At 38.5% G+C, this 23,019-nt stretch overlaps 1 protein-coding gene across 1 annotated transcript in view; it reads right to left on the reverse strand.

Moving 5' to 3' along the window:
• PRTG (protogenin) overlaps positions 1-23,019 on the reverse strand; it is a 78,276-nt gene that overhangs the window by 34,757 nt on the left and 20,500 nt on the right. The window contains 9 exon segments of the mRNA XM_027644470.1: positions 2,003-2,191; positions 2,985-3,290; positions 4,296-4,460; positions 8,084-8,331; positions 8,902-9,061; positions 9,649-9,807; positions 10,959-11,096; positions 11,391-11,524; positions 12,532-12,676. Coding sequence (XP_027500271.1) covers positions 2,003-2,191; positions 2,985-3,290; positions 4,296-4,460; positions 8,084-8,331; positions 8,902-9,061; positions 9,649-9,807; positions 10,959-11,096; positions 11,391-11,524; positions 12,532-12,676 — 1,644 coding nt within the window.

Here is a 23,019-nt window from a genome sequence, read left to right on the forward strand (position 1 = left end):
TAGTCACAAAACCCAGTGTGTGGCTTGTCTTGTTTTATCTCAAATTCTACCAGGTAGGACCACTTCCTAATAACTAATAATTTTTACATGCATGCATAAATGTCCTAGTCCAAATTATTTAGATTATTCACAAGAAATTAAAAAAGTGCAAATCAGTCCCTTTTTAATATGTGGATATTGCTACAGTCTTCATGGGTTTATATATTGCTTACAAATATACCTGTTACATTCTCCACATGAGCAGCTGCCGGGGGCAGAAGAAGGTTGGTTGTGTACTGTTTTCAAAGAAATAATTTAGCATGCACAAGTTTTTCAAACAGGCAGCTTGGCAATGGGCAAACACAGCAGCCAGACAGGCACTATCACTATGAGAACTTTGTTCACTGTGTGAACTTTCCAAGCTTCAGCATATTTAATCATCTTAGCAGTGGAAAATCATGACCTAATCAAATTTCCTGTGCTGCCTTTTGTAGCTGTAGCAATGAGTGCCTTTTACTGCAAACAAAAATAAGAAAACAGCAAAGAAACTCACATATGAAAACTTCCCATATTTGATATACACTTCAAATAACTCAATACAACCCATTAAAAAAAAATAAATTACTACTACTAAAGATATTTGAAAAAAATGCTCTTTAGTGGACCTAACCTACAGCAGCACAGATTATGTACATTTAAAATATATAAATTATGGCAACCAGATTATGTGTTTTGGTCACCATATTTAGATACTGAGTATTATGATAAAGAATTAGCACTCAACACATCATGTGCACCATGACTGAATAGTTAACTCTAGCATATGAATTATTCCTTCTTGCAATTCAGTTAACTGTGATCATATGAAAGTCGTAATTTCCCAAACTCACTTTTCTTTCATTTTCTCCTGTCTACATGGAAAGAAAAACAATAAAAACACATAGATAATATACATTTGAACATAAAACTGTAAAACAGTATTTTAATCTGAGGAAGATTAGTGTAGTGAGAAAATCCATATGATGTAGATCAAACTGTTAATAAATTTGTGTGTGTTTGAAATTACTGCTCTGTAATTCCATACTGAGGAGAGGAAAAAAATTTATTAATTTCTGTCTTAGGACACACAGACACCACATCCTTTCAACCCAATGCTCTTTTGTCTCACAGCTCTGTTAAACAGTCAGCCACTGCCAGATGCTCTGGATAGAAATGGTCACAGATGGTCAGTTGTCCAGTTAACAGACCAGGATGCTCTCCTCAAATCTTCCCTAAAATAGTATCTCAACTGTATTCAGCAGATGAGAATATCTGAGCATGGTCAAGAGGCCATTTGACCTAGTTAAGACTGCAGGTCAATTTTGATAATTCAGTCAAGATTAATTCTCCACAATACCCCTAAGTAAACTATCTCAACAGTCAGGTGATCAGTGGAAAGACTCCAATGGGACTCAGCAAGTTCTGTGCCCTAATCTTTGTGCTCAGTCCTGCAAATATTTACTGGTACTCCTTAAAATTATTAAAAGAATAATAACATGCACACAGGCTACTTGCTGCTGTGGTGAACAAGCAGTGCTCGTTGTGCAGTATGGCTGTGACAGAGGCTACAAATAACAGAGAAATAAGGTAGAAATACCAGAGAAAAATCTTCAGTATTTTGAATTCATCTTTCACTGTTCCTAAATCAGGCATAAATACAAAAAAGCTGAAAAAACCTGTATATTAAAAAGACAGGTCATTTATTAGCAGTATTTACTAACTATAAGTTCTGCATCTTGTGATAAGCAGCAGGGTGTCCTTCTTCCAAATTACACAAGATTTACAAGATCTGGTTATCTCACTGTTGTGCAACACACTTTTTGTGACAGGATTATTCCCTCAGCAGCCCAACTGCAGCTTGCAAAGCTTATTGCTGGGAAAAGAGATGGCCAAACTAACATTGTTGCCCTACAGGTCTAGTGATTCAAGCTCTGTAAGATGCCGCTCTCTCCCAAAACAGATGAGAAATATTTTATATACTCACCTAAACCACTGACAATATATTCAAGATCACTGGCATCCAACAGAATGGGTCCGTTCTCCTGTTGCCCCTCTTCCTTGTAATACAGCTTGTACCCCTGAACAGCTGCAGTGTCCTCAGAGTCCTGCTGCCACTGCACTGAGATGGTTGTGCAGTTCATGGGCTCCAAACGCAGCTCAGGAGACTTTGGTGCTGGTTTTAAAGAAATATACATAATAGTCTTATATTCTAGAAATAACTATTTTTCATGCAAAAATCTAGGTGCCCATAGGTCCAAAGTACCCTCAAGACTTTGATTCTAACTCATCTGTGTATTCAGTTAATTATTTCTTCTTATGATGTCTGACTCCCTATAACCTAAACTAACAAATTAATTTAGGATAAAACGGAATACTAACAGCTTTTAATTCCTTATCTTAATAAATAAATTAATACATTTATAAGGTAGTTATTTTTAAAGAAGAACAATAACACCCAAAAAATAGTTACAAAATTACCTCCTGTTTTAAAGTGAGACAGAGAAAATGTGAATTCAAATTACATTTTTTTCAACCTATTCATGCAAAGTTGAATGTTCTTCTGCACGACATTACTAAATAATAATGTAATCCAGAGCTCAATTTTAACAACCCAAATTAGACTTCAAATACCAAGTCAATTTGCATATTCAAAACATTCGTGCATTTTGTTTATAATACAGACTTACATGCATCAACTCAGACCCTTTCAGTACCTGTACACACTGCTAATGTGCAATGTCCCACTTGGCAGAAATGTATTTCACACTGAACAAAATGGTGCAGGAAGCTTTAGTTCATGTTTGTGAGCTGCTCAAATGTTTTAGCTTGTAGACTCAGTTTTGAAATCAAAAACAAAAGAAAAAAAAAGGGAAAAAAAACAAAAACAAAAACAAAAACAAACACAAACCCCCCAACAACAACCACAAAAGCCATTGGTGCTCAGCACAAAGTATGTTGAGAGTCACCTTTCACACTTGTAGCCTTGGGAGTTCGGTGTGAAGTCCACAGCGATGCCTCTCCCCAGCCAATCCTTGTTGCAGCAGTGATACGAACCAAGTACACACTGTCAGGCTTCAGGCCTTCAAGGAGATACTCATCTGAAGTCCCTGGGAGCTCCAGGACTTGGATTTTGGTCTCTGTGCTGAGGCGGAAGGACAGACGGTACAGGACGACCTGACCTCTCCTGTATTTTGCAGGAATTGGCAGCCAAGATATGAGAATGTCTGTAGGACTCCTGCTCGTCAAACTGATTTCAGGAGCTCTCAAGGGAACTAAAAACAGAAAGGCAAAGCTTTTGAGTTCAGAGAAAAAAAAAGATCGAAAATTCTCATCTGACATCTTGGCCTATGCTGAGGTGTCAGTAATGTAAAAGTAAAGAATCCAACAAGTTTTGCAGATTATTTGTCAGGGATAACTTTACACTTCTCATACTTCTCACCTATAGCCTAAGCAAGCTTTTTTCTTTAAGGCCCTCAACATTTTCTTCTCTTATTCTTGCCAGCAGTAATCAGCACGTTAATGGTCTGAAAACTGCCTATCAGGGTTAGATACAGCAGCTCAAACTGAGTCAGGACAACCACCTGTACTGTCACAGACTTAGTGCATGCTTTCTTCCACCAACCATGTAATGAGGGTTGTAACTCCTGACAAAGAGACAGGCAGACAACTGGAACTGGCAATGTTCCATGCTGCCAAAGCTTAACCCTGTCAGAATTTATTAATCAGTTCTAATGCACAACACTAAACAGTTTGTTGTTGCCATGATGTTCAGATTAATTAAATTACTGCACAGAAATAAGTCAGTAGGGTCTTTTATGACATTTTGATTCTACTAAAAAGCACATATACACAAAAAAAAAAATCAAAATGTTTGGGGGGGGTGTATAGCAAATTTGTATTTCAGATTTTCCTACAACATCTGCAAAAAAATGCAGTGGATGTGCAGTTTGATCCACATTTCAGTCATAGAGACTAAATCCTAGGTTACTATCAAATTCTCAACATCACGAGACTTCCTAAAGTTCTAGAACAGTGATTAACATGATTTAACGAAATGTCTTTCAAGATAGAAAAATACTCTGTGTGATATACACTGTTGATCTATCAGAATGTTATTTGACTCTCATTCCTTTCATTAGCTGGCTGGCTTGCACGGTGTGTATCCAGAAGTCTCACTGGTATCGATGGAAATTTGAGATCCTTGAGAACTGTTAGCACTGGATTTCACATTTCTATTCAGTGCAAATAAAAATGTTCACCAAAACAATTTGTCTTACCATCTTCAAGGGTGTGCTGAGTCACATGATCTGACATCTGACTGGCTCCCAGAGGCATATAAGCTACAATATAGAAGGTGTAGTTGCTGGCTGGTTCCAGGTCATCAATAATGTAATGGGTTGTATCATTTCCAATGACCACTTGGTACTCCTCATTATTTAAACCTGGCATAAAACAAAGGTTAGACAATCAAAAATTCCTGAAAATCCTCAAACATCACAGTATCTTGGCTTTAAGATCTTACAAAGTAAATTTTACTTTCTTCCCCAGCCTACCTTTATGTTTTCAACCCTACTAAGTAAAAACTCTTTCATGCACAGGAGTAACTGTGTCTTGCTGTGCTGCAGGTGATGGTGTTTCAGGCTTTTGCTGAATAAGGGATGCTGAATGCAACTCTAAACCCTATTTAGAATTAATCACAACAAACTGTGCCCCATGTACAGTAACACAACAAGCTCTAATAGCCTCATCATTCATACCAAGCTTCTAAATCTATTTGTTTAGAATCAGGGAGGTTTTTTCAACACCTATTTACAAAGCCTTTCTATAGCAGACTGTGAGGAATGTGAAGGCTTCACTCCACCAAAAACAAAACAAACAACCCCCTCCCCAAAAGAAACAAACAGAAAGAATTTATTCAGCAAAAGGATCTCGTTTTAGCCCTGCAATTTCTATGTACATTTGATTGACACGGGTTTTTTTCCTCAATTTGGAGAAAGGCCAATAAGAACAGACCAGAATGAGCTTCAAAAATGTTTGGCTCCTTAGCAAGTTGTTACAAAAGAAAGAAGGAAAAAGAAAAAAAAAGAAAAAAATTGTCAGCAATTCACATTAAAATATGCATAGCAATGCAGGCAGCAGTCTTTGTCTTTGTTGGGCTTTATTCCTATAGAGGAAGGCTATGAAGTGGACCAAGTGTGGTGAAAGCTGCTGTGTTAACGAACAATTCACACCAAGTGCATGTCACCTTAATCAAAACTCTGTAAGAGCCAGCTCCTCCTCTTCACCACTGAATTTATAAACAAAACGAAAGGCAAATTCCACCATTAAGTTTTCCCACATTTATGAATTAACTTGATAGCATTTTAATTAGACAAGATTATGAGCATCTCACAACAGACTAGTTAATGGCTTGTTAATTAGGAATTGCAAGGCACGATTTCTGACCTGCTAAACAAGATCCTTGAGCTCAAATTAAAAGGACTTGTTCTCTCATTGAATGGATTGCTAGGCCTCATGCAGAGGCCCTAATGAAACAACCATAATAGAGAACAAGGCTTGCCTTCCACCACAATCACTGTTCCCTTTGTGCCTTTTCTAAATCACTAACAAGGAATTAACACACTCCAACATGCACGCTCATCAGACCCTTATTCTTCTTGCTACTATGACCCCGATTTGAATGTAAAATATTCCGCTAAAAGAAACAAAAAACAAAAACACAAAACCCACACCTGTTAGTTTCTTCAACTAACTTGATTAAAACACTAACTTTTTTTTTTTTTTTTAATAGGGAAGGGAATGTGAACTTGTTTTTACAGTGAAACATCAGAATATTCAGGTTGTGAAATTTAATGATGAGAGATGGTATCTTTTGTAATCAAAGCACCTACCACATAGTGAAGTCTACAGAAAAAAACATAAAACTGCATATCATTCATGCATTACCCATTTTTGCTTTCTGTTTAAAAGTTTATGGAATCATAAAGCATCAGTACAACTCAGAAGACTTAGCAAGCACTGTTTTCCTTTGGCAATACTGTTTTTACTCACATTTTCAAATGAGGTTCCTAACTAAAACAAGAGGGCAATACGTGAACATAAATGTATAAAGAAAAAAGTTACACATGAGAAGATTTGAGCAAGATAAAATCTATTTACGTCAGATATATCTGATACCATTTTTAACCTTTATTAGGGTCAGAAACAGGGTGTGGAGAGTGGAGTGGGGAAAGACAAGCTGAAAGGAATAATGAAAGCAATACATTCATACAAAATATTTACATTAATACATAATATTCCAGAACCTTTGAAGCTCAGCACTTTTTTCTACAAAATGAGATAAAAGTGCTTTTTATGTTCTGATGCAAACTTCTGGTACTACACAATCATGTTACCAAATTAAAAATTCATGCAGATCATCTACATTTTTAATCCCATCACCGTAATTACACCTCTTAAACAGCCCTCTCCACTCTCTCTGTGTGGATTTCTTCACTAACGTGAAAGGATGCATAACAGCATTACATTAAATAAAGAAAATATCACAAGACAGTCAGGAAAGATGAAAAAAAAGTGTAGTTGAGAAAGTAAGTTCAAATAAATCAGAGGTTTCTGCTTGGTTGGTTGCTTCTGTTTGAAGTTAGTTTTATTTTTTAAACCAAGACAAGCTACAATCTCGTTTCACAGAATACAACCTTTGGATAAGCAAGCAAGTAAAGCAGAGATTGCAAAACGATTTTGCAGAAAACATTCCAGAAGATACCTCCTTTCACTACTGTGCAAGAGTATTTCCTGCACAAATACACACTTCCCTGAGGACAGTTCTGCAGTTTTCTTTGAAGTTACCTGGTCTCTGCTCTCTACAATTATCCAGATAACTTATCTAGTGTGACTTTATTCATATGAGCTTTAAGAGGGGATTGCAAGCACAATACCTCAGTGACTGAAAGAGTAGGGGGTAATTTCCCACACCTCTTGTCCTCATTATCTTTTAAAACTCTTTCCTTCCTTCCTTCCTTCAGACAAAATTCTCTTGTGACTTGAAATATCCCACTTGCAAAAGCAAAGGCAGCTATTCCTGCATCAGTATTAGAGTAATTAAGCTGTCCTTCCTGTCCTCTGCTTAGCAGATGGCAGGCTGGTATTCCACACAGAGCTGAGCATCTGCAGTCCTGTCCTTCAATAAACCACTTACTGAATAGAAATGGAAACAGAAATCACTCCTAGAAAACAGAGCTGCATGGCAGCTTACTTTAAGCACCTAACAATTTTTCAAGTAATTTATCAATCGCTTCTGCTTTTGAAAAATGGCTGTTTCCTATCACCTTAGATATATCTTAAAGCAATTATGTAATACTAAGGGATTTTATAGTGTCTAGTTACTCTTTTTATTCCAGCTACTCATTCTCTTTCATACAGGAATTTGTATATAATTTCAGGGACTGGGATAAACCATTCATGGCTATTCAGCACATTTTAGTGTTTGATTATACTTTTCTCATTACAGAAGACCAAGGGTGAAAGGAGAGTGGATTTTACCACTCAGCCAATATTAATTATAAGAGAAGGTAGGTAAGACAAAGTATCAACTATTCTACTCCAAAATACATGAAACTTGGTAAAGTCACAAGAATTTGGGGACCTAGACAAAAGAGAAGTCTGTGGTGAAAAGTTCAGCTCTGTAAGCCTCCAGGACTCTGCTGTATGCTCTGTTCTTCCCTGCCAAGCACACACAGAAGAGAGTGGTCACCTGAGGACAGAGGGAAATCCAGATAGCAGTATGGAAGCCCCAGGTTTTAAAGTCCACTTCTAACTTTAGAATCTGCTCACTGGAGCCATCAGACAAGGGTGAGTTGGAAGAACACTCAGTCCCACAAAAGGAGATGATGGGGCAAAGGCCTTTTTCCCCAGGCATTACTGTTGGTTACAATACACATGTATGTGCTGCTGTGCTCTGATGCAGCCCTGGATATGAACCATTCAAATCTGATAGTCTTTGCAAGGACATTCAAGTTCTTCTTGTCACATACAAATCATTAGGTAGTATTTAAATCCAGCTGCTTACCTTCTGCTTTCATGTAATGCACCGAGTATGCAATCACTTTGTCCGAATTATACAGTGGCCTCTCCCACGCCAGCAGGATTGCTGAGCTTGACATGGTTTCAGCATGGACGTTGTAAGGTGCACTGGGCCTGTCTTCTGACATAACTACAGTAAGTCTGGCCCTTGAGAGAATAGACCCCTGGCTATTCTCAGCCATGCACTGGTAAATGGCATCGTCTTCAGGAATGATCTGGTTAATCACCAATTTACTGGATCCAAAAGGAAGAAAAAGGTAGAAAAAAAAGCTCACGTCTTGGATAAACTTAGCTCTACATAATTCAACAACAGTTAAGTTTGCCTCTGCTTCCTAAGTTTAGGGTCACAAACTCTTCTATTAGAAATGGACGCCCAGCTGTGAAATTTAGCGGCTTGAAGTGTTCCTCAAAACCAGCTGTGTTTCTGTTTCTGCCTGAAAAGCCAGGCACAGTGAAAACCAACCTGCACATCTATTCCCTCCCTGCAAAACGAAGAACTTTAAACTACTCACTCTACGTAAGTAGTAGCAATATTCTGCTACACTCTGTACATCTAAAGTAACTCTGTGGTGAAACTCTTCAGTTCATCCTGCCCACCCACCCTGCCTGGCATTGCAATAATCACATAAGCTTTACTGATTTTAGGGGTTGACTAATCTGCATTCCTTCTGCCAAGGAAATGCCCTTGACTCCACTGAATGTCTGATTTCAGATTTACTTGAGTTGTATCTTGATTGGCTACATTTAGTTACTGGAATTTCATCTTTTGGTAGCACAGCTCTCTAACAGCAATTACAGTCTTACCTGTTGTACATTTTTATTCTACCATTGGAGTGTATTCTCCTTCCGTTCTTTAACCATGAAATTTTAGGGGCAGGATTTCCTTCTGCCTGGCAAGCAAAACGAGCAGTACCAGCTCTAGGCCTTGTTAAGCTTTCTGGCCATTCCACGAATGAAGGTGGAGCTACAGATAAGTAACAAGGAGAAAAAATAATTTTAAAATATTGAGCCCCAAAAATGCAAGGACAGTCACAATAATAATTAATTTTCTACACACAAACCTCTCTCCTCAGGCCTCTCAAATAAACATATGCTCATGCAAAAAGCACCTTCCTTATAAACAAAGCACATTTGTTTAAGGATACAGACTATCTGCACAGATAGTCATATTTCTACACACTTTTATTTATGCATTTATCCATAGAAACAAATCAAACTTCAGCCTATGACATACTGTTCTTGAAGTATAGATATATATTACATATTTCTACTTGACTGCAGGATCCTTTTCTGTGTTGAAAGCCTGTCTTCCCAGAGCAAACATTGCACCTGGGTATCTCCAAGTGCCAGTTCATGACTCAGATGCCGAGTATCTGACACTTCTCATCTAAGTCAACAGACAGAAGAAGGCAGCCACAGTTCTGTGATCTGTTTAATCTCTGCAGTCTTTCCTTGCGTGATGTTTCGGATAAAATGTGAGCCCAGTATATAGCAGAGCTCAAAAACACAGACACAGGATGTTAAAACACACCGATAATCGAGGCAGCTTACCCAGCACGGTGAGAGTTGCCATTGCTACCGTGAAGTTCCGAGTGCCTGGAATGGTGGCCCGACAGACGTACACACCTGCATGCTGCCCCTTCACATCAGAGATCATGAGGTTCCCGTTGCCAAGGACACGGGTATTGAACACATCAATGGACTTATGGTCTATTTGGGAAAGCAGCAGAAGTGGGTCACAAGGCTGTTCAAAGTATCTAAACACTTTCACTAAATAGGGTCATCTAGGCAGTAATAGCATAGGTTAGAGTTTAAAAGTCAAAAGATGCAAAGGAAATCACAGATGAACTTTCAGAGGTTTTGATTTTGCATTTGCTCTTCCCTCCATTTATCTGACCGTTCAGATGGTTGGGCCTCACCACTTCGTAAGTGGTTTATATCTGAAATTCACAATCACAGCTAAAAAACTAATGCCATTTTCCCAATTAGACTCCTCAATTGCCTTGCACTATGATTCAGTTCATCACTACCAACATCCACATCATCTTTACAAACAGTGATCATCCATCTCTGAATTATGCTGTGGATATAAAATTAGTATGTTTGATTACAATGTATTTTCATCTATTTTCATAGCAAATGCTCTATGACTATTAGGGAAACTTTTTTCTTACTTGTTTGTCTATAAGAGCCACTGAATCAAACAGGAAAGATATATTTATTTCTCACACTTTTAGAAATAAAAATGCAGGAAAACTTTTCATGATATGTTTCTACACGTACAGTCCTGACTTTCGCATTTAGGTACATGCCAGAATAAAAACAGAGGTAGTTTTCATGAAAAAAATACAATGCACTGCTGAATGTTATTATTCTTACTGCATGCCTCTTCTCCCCTTCTCCCCCTTTCAGACTATTCTGGGTTTGGCTGCACCTACTCATAGTCCAAGTGGTCCATTAACACAAGGTCCAAACCACATTCACATAGTGCTTCTAAGAAGAAGAGTGGGAGAAACATTTACAGGACTGTTTCACAGGATGCAACCACCCCAACCTGCCCTAACTCACCACTGATCCTACTCCAGTCACAGATCCCTGGAGGTCACCACCCTCCCTGTCACTGTGCCCATCCTGGCTGGGTCAGTGAGGGACTGACAGCAGAAACAGAGTCTAAAGCCTCAGAAAACCTCAGGGCTTCTTAAAAGCAGCACAGAAGCATGGAACTAAAAGTGTTTCACTTATCCTACCCTAACCTACCACATGAAGCCTCAGAACAGTAACCTAATTGCTCAAATCCTTTCTTTCCAGTTTTACTTCCTCTCCACAGGCTGAAGGTTGCATGCTGTAGTTTTGAGACCCACCTAATCGGCTCCATGAGATGATTGGCTTTGGATTCCCTGTGGCTACACACTCCAGTATGACAGTTTGATGAAGAGATGCTGTAATGTTTTGAGGACCAGCTATTATGGATGGCTTGTGAAAAGGCTTCAAGTCAGAGGCTTTGCAGGAGGGGAAAAAGAACAAGTGAGAACAATTTAAAAAAATTTCAATTAAATATGAAATAAACCATATTTTTTAAGGATGACGAAAGTTAAATTTAAAGCAAAACCTTATTTGGTGATTGTGAAAACCTACACTGAACAATATTTTAGCCACAAGATGCAAGGAGGCAAAATTATTATTTGGACAAGTGGTTCAGAGAACAGTTACAGCACTTTCAAGCATCTTAAGAGTTTTTGCTACAACATAAAAAAGAACATGATGACATGCAAAAACCCTCAGGTGGTGAGTACCTGGGATAACACTCAGCACGGCCTCGGTGCTTTTACGTCTGTTGGCTGTTGTTGTGGCAACACATCGGTAATTCCCAGCATCCCTCTGTTCCACACCATAGATCTGAAGAACTCCTGTAGGCAGAGCCGTTATCCTGTCATAGAAACCAAAACCAGAAACGTAGATCAACGTTCAGCCAGTGAACATCATGGAATTAACTGCTTGATTTACAAACAGCCATTGCTACACTGACCTGGGAACAGCAGCCTGCAGACTCAGAAACATTCCCGATCCATGACTCACTCCCCTGCATTTCTGAACTGCAGGCAGAATTCCTCCCAGCACCACGACAAGAGCAGAGGAATTTACTTTCAAGAAGCAGATTTTTCTCACCCTCAGAAGGAACCATTCCAACCTTCTTTAGCCAGCTACTACATTCCTATTATTCAGACTGGCTGATTTTTTACAGCAGGTTCTGATATAGGGGCATGATAGTGTATGGTTCCCAGAAACCCATCTATGGTTTCAATTTTTATTTTCTCTTTTCACCTTCCTTTGCATGGCAGGTATCTTAGACATGTTCAATCAAAGTTACATGTCAAAAAGGATGGGAGTCACTTCAAGGAATACAAAGTGGACAGGGAAAGAATCTTTCAGGGAGCAGGTTGTATGCTTCGAATTAATCAGCTCAAGAGAAGTCCCCTAGTACAGAATTTCCCTGCCATCAACTGTTTTAACTCAGTTTTCTGCACATATAATTCTTTATTGTTCCTCTAAAGAAAAATAGGTTCAGCATCAATTCTTCAGTGAAAGCAATCTTGCTAGTTCAAAGCCCCCCCAAAGCCAAAGTTCACCTATTTCATTTCCCACTGCAATTCCCATTCCTGAGGATGTAAATTTCATACAAAATTCACCAGTAGGAATTCAAAGGTGACTGATTTCTGCGTAAACAATAGCAGGTGACTCTAGTCTGCACTCACAGCACCTATTCAAAATTAATTAGCAACACAATTATTACCAGCTATTTTAATAGCTGACATACTATATACATGGAAACTTGCTTATGTAGTGGCACTCCAAGTATTCAGATTTTCTTCTCGTAGTAGGGTCAAAATTATAGCAAAAAATAAATTACACTGTAAAACGTGCAACTCTCCATACCTGTCCATGACTAAAGGTAAAGTCGTTCGATTCACTTCCCATGTCACAGTGGCAGGAGGGTTTGCTGTTATTTTACAGGCAAATCGAGCTACTCCACCCTCTTGGACCTCAGCTGAAAGTGGCTGGACTTCAAATGCAGAAATGGCTAAAAATAAGAGAACATAAAAGTTAATGGGCTAAAGTGAGAACTAATTCCCAATTAAATCAAACTCCAGTTCATAGATCAACTTACAAAAATACCCAGAAATACTTCAATAGCCCTTTTTTTTCCTGTATGCAAAAAAAAGTGGATCTAACTACCTTGTCAACTTTGGTCAACAGCATGTTTTCACTGGTTGAAGGCTTACTTAAAATAACTTTGCTTTAAGCTAATTCAGTAAAAAATGAAATAGAATTAAGCATACAAATTGACTGGCATGCAGCTGGAAACTGTATCAATTATCAAAATAACAAAGTTCAAGTCAATTCAACTAGTTTGAGACTGGCCCTGTTACACTTAAAAAAAACCAACAAACAAACCTGACTGCAATAGAAAATTTCTGAAACAACATTTGGTTCCTGACAGTCAGATTTCAGTCCCTTAACAATACTCACTTTAGTAAAAGCATCTGCAGAGTTGTACGAGTTCATGTGTGGTAAGAAAAAGAAATCGAAACTCCATAAATGTCTCAAAATAAGTTTAAATATGCAAGAACACTTTTATCCCAAGAGCCCGAGCAGTCACCACGCAGATGCCTGATGCACAGAGCAGCAATGTGATTTTGAGCATTTACAACTTAAGGAGTTCACAAAATCGAGCCAACTGAAGTGGCAGATCAATAAATAACCTCCAGCCAACAGACAGCCAGGAAAGCCATCAGTAGTTGAATTTCTTTACTCAAAAAATAAAAGCCAAAGGGAAAGGAATACAAAACCCCCTAATTAATTGCTTATTTACTGCCACTTACAACATAGCTAATGGAAAGCACAACTCTTCAGAAGGAACTCCTTCTGGATAACAACACAAGTAATTTCACACACATTTCTACCCCCTGTAACTGCAGAGGGAACAATCTCTGTAAACTCAGTGGTAGTTATTTGGTTTTTTTTTTTTTAAAATCAGATTTTAAATAAATTCCCACTCCTGTATAAATTATACAGACACAAGATTTCAATAAACCAACACTAAGTTACCCATCTTTTAATATTCAAGCTTTGTATTTAAATAATTTCTCTATTGTACTTGTTTATAATTGATATGTTTTTTCATTCTATTTACTCTAACACATTCTCAATAATGCCCTTCTGCATAGATGGCACAGTCAGTACTGATGCACACCAGGCTCCTCCCTGCCATTTTCACACTCCTGTACAGCATCCATAGATTAGTACTGGAGTGTGAAGGAAATGCAAATTCACCTGGTTGCTCTCCTCTCCACACACAAATTAACTCCTAACATGGGCCTAACTACATAACCTAAAGATTCCTGTTATTGGTATGCCTATTTCACTTCCCAGGTCTGAATAAATCTGCTTTTTGCACTGCATTCCTGGAGTTGCACCAGCACTGCAGGAATGAGTGTCCCCAATAATACCAGCAGAGTGAAAGTGTTGCAGCTTTGCAAACAGACCTCCAAAAGACTGTGATTAACAAGACAACAGAACCTTATACAGTAAAATCACCTGAAAGCAGTTGGAGTCACGTGATGCAAACACTGTGACCACTGGAAACCAGGTCTGGCACCTCAAATGTGGTTCACAGGCCCAGAATGAAAGCAGAGATGCTCCTGGTACTCATTTTAGGACCAACCCCACGATTTTGGCAGCAGGTCTCCACAACCCCACACACACTGTTCACCTTCACCACAGACAGAACTGGCCTCTCTCACCAGCAGAATTTAACCCAGTTCCCCACGTTCCACTATTTGTTCTTTCTTTCCCTTTTGGGCAGTACCAAATTCAAGAATAAGCACATTAAAACCCCCACAACTTGCACAAAGATGTCACAATAGAAGTCTTACATTTAGAGCCTGTTGGGGGAAACACAAAAGCAGTTCTCCCTTTAAACAGATTTTCTTTTGAGAGTAAAAGGAATTATCAGAACTAAAAAAGAGACATAAGAGGTCCTTGCCTACCTGCAAAAGCTCAGCTTCACAGAACAGACTCAGTACAAGTCAAACGACCTGCACGTACACCAGGTTGTTCCCATGACTCTAAACCTTCTGCATTTGTTTTATGCTGAATTTGTTGCAATCCAACTCTCCTGTAGTCTTCCACCACAGGAGAGAGGCGGAGGGAAAAAAAAACAAAGGAGGAGGAAAAAAAGGCATCCAGGCTTGTCTTTCTTAACCCCCTGCCCTCCTTCTCTGTTTTAATTGCTGCCTACACAGACAATATGTGTTCACCTGGAGTCAAAAGAGAATTTCCCTGGTGCTGTTCTTAACAGATTTTCTAACAGAAAATACAGTGCTTTGCATTCTTCATTTATTTACTGAAAGTATGATGCAGCAACCCAGACAGGTCTGCTCACATTTCAAAATAAAGTCTCTAGGAATGTAATAAAGGCATAGGTTATAAGAACAACCCAAACCAGCGCAACATGAGTTTCAGAGCCATCCTGTAGCACAGCTGCACCACCACTGGCATAAAAAAGGATCATTTTAACAAGACAGAAAGGTAATCGCACAGTCTTACTGAAGCAAAGCTCCTACACACTTTTAGAAGTTTCATCTCCATTGGAACCAAAAAAATAGCATCCAGAATTTCCTTATATTGGTATGATTATTTAAAGGGACAGAGTGAGACAACAAAACCACAATATTTGGTTTTCATTTATGTATATACAAAGAATGATTTATTTCCACGCGTCCGATACATTACAGCTGAAGATTAAAGACAGAAGTGAGACTCTCAAGAACAACAAAGGAAACTGAGGGCAATTAGTATTTCACAGAACACAAAACGTCATCATGATAGCAGGCAAGAACAGGTTCAGCTACAGAGTTTAGAAAGTCCCGTGAAAGTTGTTAATTGAAGCTGATATGTAATGAACGTTTTTCCACCTCAGCAGGAACAATGTATTTCCTCTGAAAATTCATCTTTAAAGACAGTAAAAGTCAGAACTACAAAGAACTGCATAAAATCTTCAGGAAAACTTATTAATGTCACTAAATACAGTTTTAGAACCGAAAAATCCCCACTTACCTCTCATCTAAATTTACACACTCTCTATCAGTTTAGCTCAATACTTGCTCCTTCTGTATCTTGTTTCTTTATGCAAAATTCCGGTTTCTTCTTAATTCTGACTTTATTTGTTCCAGTAAAATCTGTTTTTACAAGTCTATTGCTGTCTTGTGAAACCTGACCTCTTTGTAACAGGCTTGTTTTCATGGCAAGTGCTGATTTCAGCTCAGAACCCCAAGAACAAGTCATTACAGCAGTGCTGTTAAGAGGTCAGAGCTCTATAAAATGGATAAGAAACAAAATCTCAAGAGACATACGTTGTTCCCAAAAACAACCCTGCAAAACGCAATAAATGTAAGTGCCTTTTTATTTGAGTTTTCCTCCCCTCTTCTGCAGTCTATTTAATCATTTTGTTCCCGGATTTATAGCCAAAAGAAAACGATTCAATGCTACTCAGAAGCTGATGCTGCCATCCTTTTTAACCTGCAAGATACCAAATGCTGCCTACAGAACCAGAAAATAATATTTAGAAACTGTATCTATTTTATAAATTCCTGCAATGTATGTGATGGGAAAGTGTGTTTGTATAGTTACTTTTGAGTATGAATATCTTTGCAGGACAGAACTGTGTGGTTTATGCCATCAATGTTATCTATGCAGAAAGAAATCAGATTTCAGTTCTGGTAGGAGTTCCCTTGTTTACCATTGAGAAAAATATCCACAGGTTCAAAACCCAAATGATTACTTGCTGTGACACACTGATTAAGTATTAGAGAAGCACTGCTGATGACTCCTGTACCATATACTGGGATTGAACACTATCCTGCATGCCTGCAAAAACTTCCTCTGTACCTAAACAGGTTTACACAGATTTAAGGTACAAAAAAGTAAAACTTAAGAAGCTCATTCCTCACACCTTTTGCTTGCTTGTTTAAATGCAGCAGCAGTCCTTCACTCACTTTAATTCTTAAAAAGAAGAAACACAACACACTCCCATTTCACTCACTCCTGAACCCAAGTCTTGAAGTTTGCTGCAACACAAATCTGGTGACTTGTTCCCTTACACTCTGCACTTTCTACTCACACACTTCATGTCATTCAGTGATTTTCTGAATGAGCTTTCTTAAAAGGCAAAAGTCCGACAACCTACATGTTTATTACTGTTCCATCACAGCTGACACTAGCCCAAGACTGTACTACAACTGTAAAATAAAGAAAGGATGGAAGATAAAACCCCTGAACTGAAACAGTAGCACAGTTTTCAACGAACCAGAATGCAGCAAATATTGAGAAACTCGGCAGCACACCACAGTGACCACTTAATGTTCCTCAAGAGATAATGGCCACTCAAAGGGATGAACTGCTCAGCTGGAAAGAACAAAAGTGCATAATGCCATTTGTAGAAGGTATGTGTTAATGCTATTGAGAATTTCACAATAGCCCTAACCCTTCAGGTGGAAACCAAGAATCTTTCCGTTTTTTTAAACTCTGAGGTGAAGAGGTTTCACTTGAGAAGAATAAACCTGTATATTAAAGAGAATGTCTGGCTTTTTCCAAAGAAATGGATTTCAAGGCAGCATATGACAACTTTTCCTTCTTGATCTAATTTTTGTGATGCTCTCTCTCTGAAAGAGTTTTGGTGCCAAAGCCAATTTGCACATATTTTCTTGGAGTTTTGTGCAATTTCTCAGTTTTTGCAGGAGAGAGGCTTAAATCAGACTATAAAAGAAGTTGTGCTGTGCCTTTTGGCTATATAGACACACGTTTCCAATTATTTTTACTCAAATGGCACACTTTGGTCTAGATCTGGATTGGGAATAACCTTTATATGAGTATACACTGACAGATCCAGACCCATCACTGCTCCCCTCATTTCTGAACAATGACTCGGAGTACACAGAGCTGGAGCTGCCATCAGGTGATCTAATGGGTGAATCTCTCCTGAGTTTCCCAGCTGATGCTAGTAAAATTCTGCTTAGTACGTACAGTTCAGAGGTGAATGTCACACTAATAGAGAAATATGGGTAAAGATTTTCATAACTCTGAGTGAAAAGGCATTACTGTGAAAGGGCATTCTGTATGTGTTACCACAAGCACAGTGATTTTTTTTACACTCACCCTTAAAAGTTTTATCAAGTGTTGTTTGACCTAGAATTACTACTTTTAAGATGTGAGGCATAAAAATGTGAGATTTCAGAAGAAAACAGAACCTCACCTGTAAGGGAAGATTAAAAGAGCTGGGAGCCGATTAGCTCCAGGAAAAGAAACTGAAAAGAGAAGTGATGGTCTCACAAATATACAAAGAAGATAGTAGAGAGAACAGGGGGTGATTACAGTCATTAATCAGCAAGAACAGAAAAAGCAGGAAGAGGTTTTAGCTCCAGCTCGGTAAAATCAGGTGAGGTTGCTAAATGGAAATGTGTTGGCATGGAGTAGGCAAACAAGGGAGGCATCTGCATCTGCAAAGACTTTATCTCACTCATTGTCTGCACAGACCTTTTCCTCCTCTAATGGCTATTATTTAAGGCAAACAACTGAGTTTGAGATGGAAGGGAGTTCCATCTGTAAGAGGAAGTGATATCATCCAGAACACATTTGGCCCTTTCAGGCACAAAGGAAAAGTGTCAGTTCATGATGACTGTAATAAAAGACTGTAATTCAAACACCATACTGGTAATGACAATCCTGTAAAATTGCCAGAGATTTAACTCTTCCGATAGATTGGAAATGTAGCTTTTTTGCTAAAGTCAGCTGTTATTTTTAATTTCTGCCAGAATGGTTGGGAAAATAACCTTAACTAAAATATGCTTTTTCTAGAACCTTGCATTTTAAAGAGATATTCTGGACTTGCATATTTTTGTGCTACTATTGCTTAAAACTTTAGTTTCATATACTTAGTTTTAATCAAGAACCATAGATACAGTGCTGAAAGCCTGACACTTAAACTTAATTGGAAGAAAATTAGTGGGGGTTTTTTCCCCAAAAAAATCAGAAGCATCACGAAGTAAACAAATAAATCATACAGGCTGCTGACTTCACTGCCAAGATGTTAAGAACTCAATGAAAATTGTGGAGAGCGCTGTATCAGGTGCTTAACTTATTGCACTAGAAGTTTTAAAGTGTCTTTTTCTTTCTCTGTATTAATCCCTGGCAGTAAAGGCTATCACACATTGACATGTTAATGAGCTGCAATAGCCTAACAAAAAGCAACTGATAGCAGTGAAACAACTGAACAACCATCCTCTCCTTCTCCCCAAAATACAAAACCAGGGAGGGGACTGTGGTGTTCATAAAATCATCCCAGGCCTTTTCTCACACATAACTTGAGGCTCTCAAGATGTTGGTCCTTCTCACTTGCACGCTGAGGAACACCTGTACTACAAAAGGGAGGAGAATAATGTCCAGTGCTGTTCCAGCTCCTCATGCTGCACACCTCAGAGCCCTTGCAGGAGAGAAGAGCAGAATACTGCACATTATCCTTATCTAATACACAAGGAAGTCTTAATTACAGGCTGAATCTCTAACCCCAGAACTCACAGATTTTAATATCCTTGAACTAACCTGGGCCCAACCACACCTTCACTCCCAGAAAGACCTGTAACTCCCAACTGCCTTTCCTTACATTTCAAACAAGCTTTTCCAGACAATTGCACTTCCAAAGACAGCACACATTTTAAAGGATTATTGAACCAGTTCACCACAATTTTAAAACCCATACACGTGTGTGGGTGTATATGGTGGAACCGCAACAGTCAAGAGAAACCACAATCTTTAAGCCATCCCACTTCACCTCACTGATACCTTGGGAAAAGCTTTGCTAGAATGGCACCTTGCACCCTCTAATCCCAAATTAAGCTAAATCCTTTTAATGTGCAACAAGGAGATTGCTGCCATTAATCCCCGGATTTTAATGAGGTACTAACACTAAACTGTTAGACACGACTTTAAAAATCAGTATTCGCTTGAATTGCCTGGAAATGTGGCCATCCCTGTTAAAGGGCATTCATTTTACCTTTCTGTTTTGTTTCCCAGCTTCATATTTTAGTTTTAATTCCTGTCTTTCCTTTGTTCTATTAAGCTGGTTACTAAGAGCTCACTCTTAGAAAGAAGACAGGATACAGACCTAAGATTACATGACAGAAGCACACCAGTTTGCCATTAGGATGACAATTTTCCAATAAGAAAAAGAAAATAATTTTCCTGGAAAACAGAGATTGCACTTAAAAAGGGAGGGCAGGGGAATGCCACCTAATTCAGATATTATGTAACAAAAGAGAAATACCTGAAGGAAGAAAGAAAGAAAAACAAGAGAGATGGAATCTAACAGCAGTGTTAAATACAGAAAAGGACTCCTCAAACCACAGTATCCTGTCAGTTTAAAAGCCCTTATAGCCAGGTGTAGAGATTTTATCACAAACATTGTCACAAATCAGGGCTTGGTTGTCACATAAATTAGTCTTTTTATGCTAATTTTACACTATACAGAAATATTTCAGTGCTATTCAGATCCTTTGTTAATATTTTTCCCCAGAAACCTGTGAATATGAAGGTCGTCAGTAGCAAGCAGAGAGCATTTCACGAGAAAAAACCCCATGTATTTACAGAACAACTACTGTGCTGACAGGATGAAAATTCTACAGAAAAATCTAAGTGCACAGTTAGCTCTAAATATATCCTGCCAATGCCTCAGAAAAATCAGGTTTCCCTCAAGAAGAGTTTTGAAAAACACCTCTATAGTCACTCCAAGTGGCAGTGAAACGTCCAGAAAAGAAATGTTTATGCCTTGACTTACTGAAATCAAATCTGAGGAAGAAAATCCTTCCCTTTAGCAGCAAAGCAAAAGGCTTGAGTTTAAATTTATCAAAAATTTTTCCATAAAAAATTCTAGTTCAAGAAAAAAATGTAAATTTGGGTATTGTAACAAGTCATGTTTCATTTAGTCTACACCAAAATGAAAAATAGTCACAGAAATAATAATAATGATAACTTTTTTAATAAAGTCTCTCTAGATTGTTCAGCAATAGAGAACAAACACCTGCTATGATTACTGGAAATAGCATTTATCCTATTACCATGCTTTTTGTGAAATATTACACTGTGTATTTTCACAGATATTTCTTCAGTTAAACATATTCCCAGGATAAATGTAATACACCAATTTTCTCTTCCCAAAACGAAAAGATAAAAGAAATGTTCCACTATGACTTTACCACTATGAAGAAATTCTTAGATTGTGACAGTATGAACACCATAGCAGCAGTTTTGAAGATGATAGTTCAGAATTGCACTGAAAAAGGAGCCCAGACTCCCCATTAAATAATGGGGAGGTTAAATGAGACTGAAACTGCCACACTGATTTGACACTATTATCAATAATTGATATGGGACTCCTTTTAATCTCTCTATCCCACAGATTTTTCTTCACCATTTGCCATGTAGAATCTCCTTGCAGGCATTTTAACATTCTGAGGAAGGTGGATCAGAGTTACAGTTTGTACAGAACACAATCATATTTGTGTTCTGACAGCAACCGTTCTGATGCTCTGGAAATCCCTGCAGAGCGGGAAACTACAGAGCTGCAGTTTTATGAGCCACTACCTTAGCATTACAACTTGGGTTCCTCTGGCTTTTTTTTTTCCCAAGCCAAAGGACAGATTTCATCAAAGCACAATGACATTTTGGGAGCTCCTGGCACAGCTTATTGGCAAACATGCACTTTAGAGTCACAAATCTGGAGAGTATGAAAGCCAGACATCCAAGGCTGCTGACACATATTTCTTCATTTTTTCCAACCTGTTGACCAGTAGGAGTGTTAGCCTTGATAAGCTTTGAATCAAGGCCTTACCTTAGAGAGAAAGAGACCCTTAATTCAGAAAATACTCTGCCTTCTCAATTTTTGAGATTATGTGTACATTACACCAGAACTCAGGCATGTATTGCTTTGTTGAGATCAGAAGAAGGAATGAAAAAAGATTGGAATGAGAGTCATTCCAGTTTGGTTTACTAATCTTTACCCCAAAAAATTCTCATATGAGTGTCAAGTATGCCAACATTTAGCTGAAAACACAAACCTAAACAATAAAAAAAAAATCAACAAGGTGCAAATATTGCAAAAAGCTAACAAGATTAGAAACCCCATTTCTGCACTGTGAAAGACACAAGCTCAGAGAATGAGCCAGGTTTGGCCATGAAATTTGACGTTACCTATAGACAAAACTGGTCCTTCACACCATGTGCTCCTCACGTTTCGGTTCCCAGAACAGTACTGGCAGTTGTAGCTGAGGAACAAATCTTTCTGAGGCATTAGCCTGCAAAACCCTTTCAAAATCACATTCTGAATTTTGGAGGGACCAGCAAATGCTCTCTGGACATGGGGGTAATTACAGAAAGCTTTCACTGATAAATACCAAGAAGATCCCAGATGAGGTAATGAGTGAGGATTTGGGCCATCTGCCCTTTCTGCTATTCTCAGTTCATTACTTCTGCTCTGGACAAATCTCCTCCAGGGTCCTGATGCTCAGCTGAAGGGTGAACTCCTTTGCAGAGCTTACTGCAGTTTGCCTCCAACAAACTGCCAGGCAACTCCACCTGGGAACTGTTCTGCTAAAACTTATCATCACCTTATTGCAAAAGCATGTACTCCTGGTCTACCATACATTTAGTTCTGCCACCAAATTAAACAACGAGAGGGAAATGCAATAAAGAAGGTAATGGAAAAATGAAGAAACAATGGTAGGTTCTAATTTTCCCTTCCTCCCTCATATTCTTGCCAGCTTGCTGGTAGATCTCTGAGAAGTGCAATGTTTGGACAATGATTTCCAAACTAAGATGCAGATCAGCAGGAATTACCCTCCAATCTCTGATAAGAAGGGAGAAAGGAAAATAAGTCATTAGCCTCAAACCCCATACTTACAAAATACAATGCAAAATTATTTCTTTATTCATTAAAATCTTTGCATAGCAAAATCCATAATTGCCTTTCCTCCACCCAAAAAAAGGCATTTGCCCATTCACAAACTAGCCACTACTTTCCTGGTATTGAAGAATGCTGTAATCTAAAGGCAATGAAATGGAGAAGCAAAGAGGTCAACAGCCTGAGCACCCTTGAACAAAAGTTCCCTTGGAGATGTCAGCTGCAATCTCATTTGTTTCCTCTAACACTTTCAGGTCCCCCTACTCCTTTCTTTAAAGCTCCTAATTCAGTGGCTGACAAATGATCATTTAAAAAATCTCTGTACAGGAATAACCAAGTCCAAATATGTCCACTGAAGCTCTCCACCATTTGGGCTGGGACTAGATTCTGTAAAAGCCTTCATGGCCACCCAC

Source organism: Corapipo altera, unplaced genomic scaffold (genome assembly GCF_003945725.1).
Source record: "Corapipo altera isolate COAL_440 unplaced genomic scaffold, ASM394572v1 50, whole genome shotgun sequence".
Taxonomy (NCBI): Eukaryota; Metazoa; Chordata; class Aves; order Passeriformes; family Pipridae; genus Corapipo; species Corapipo altera.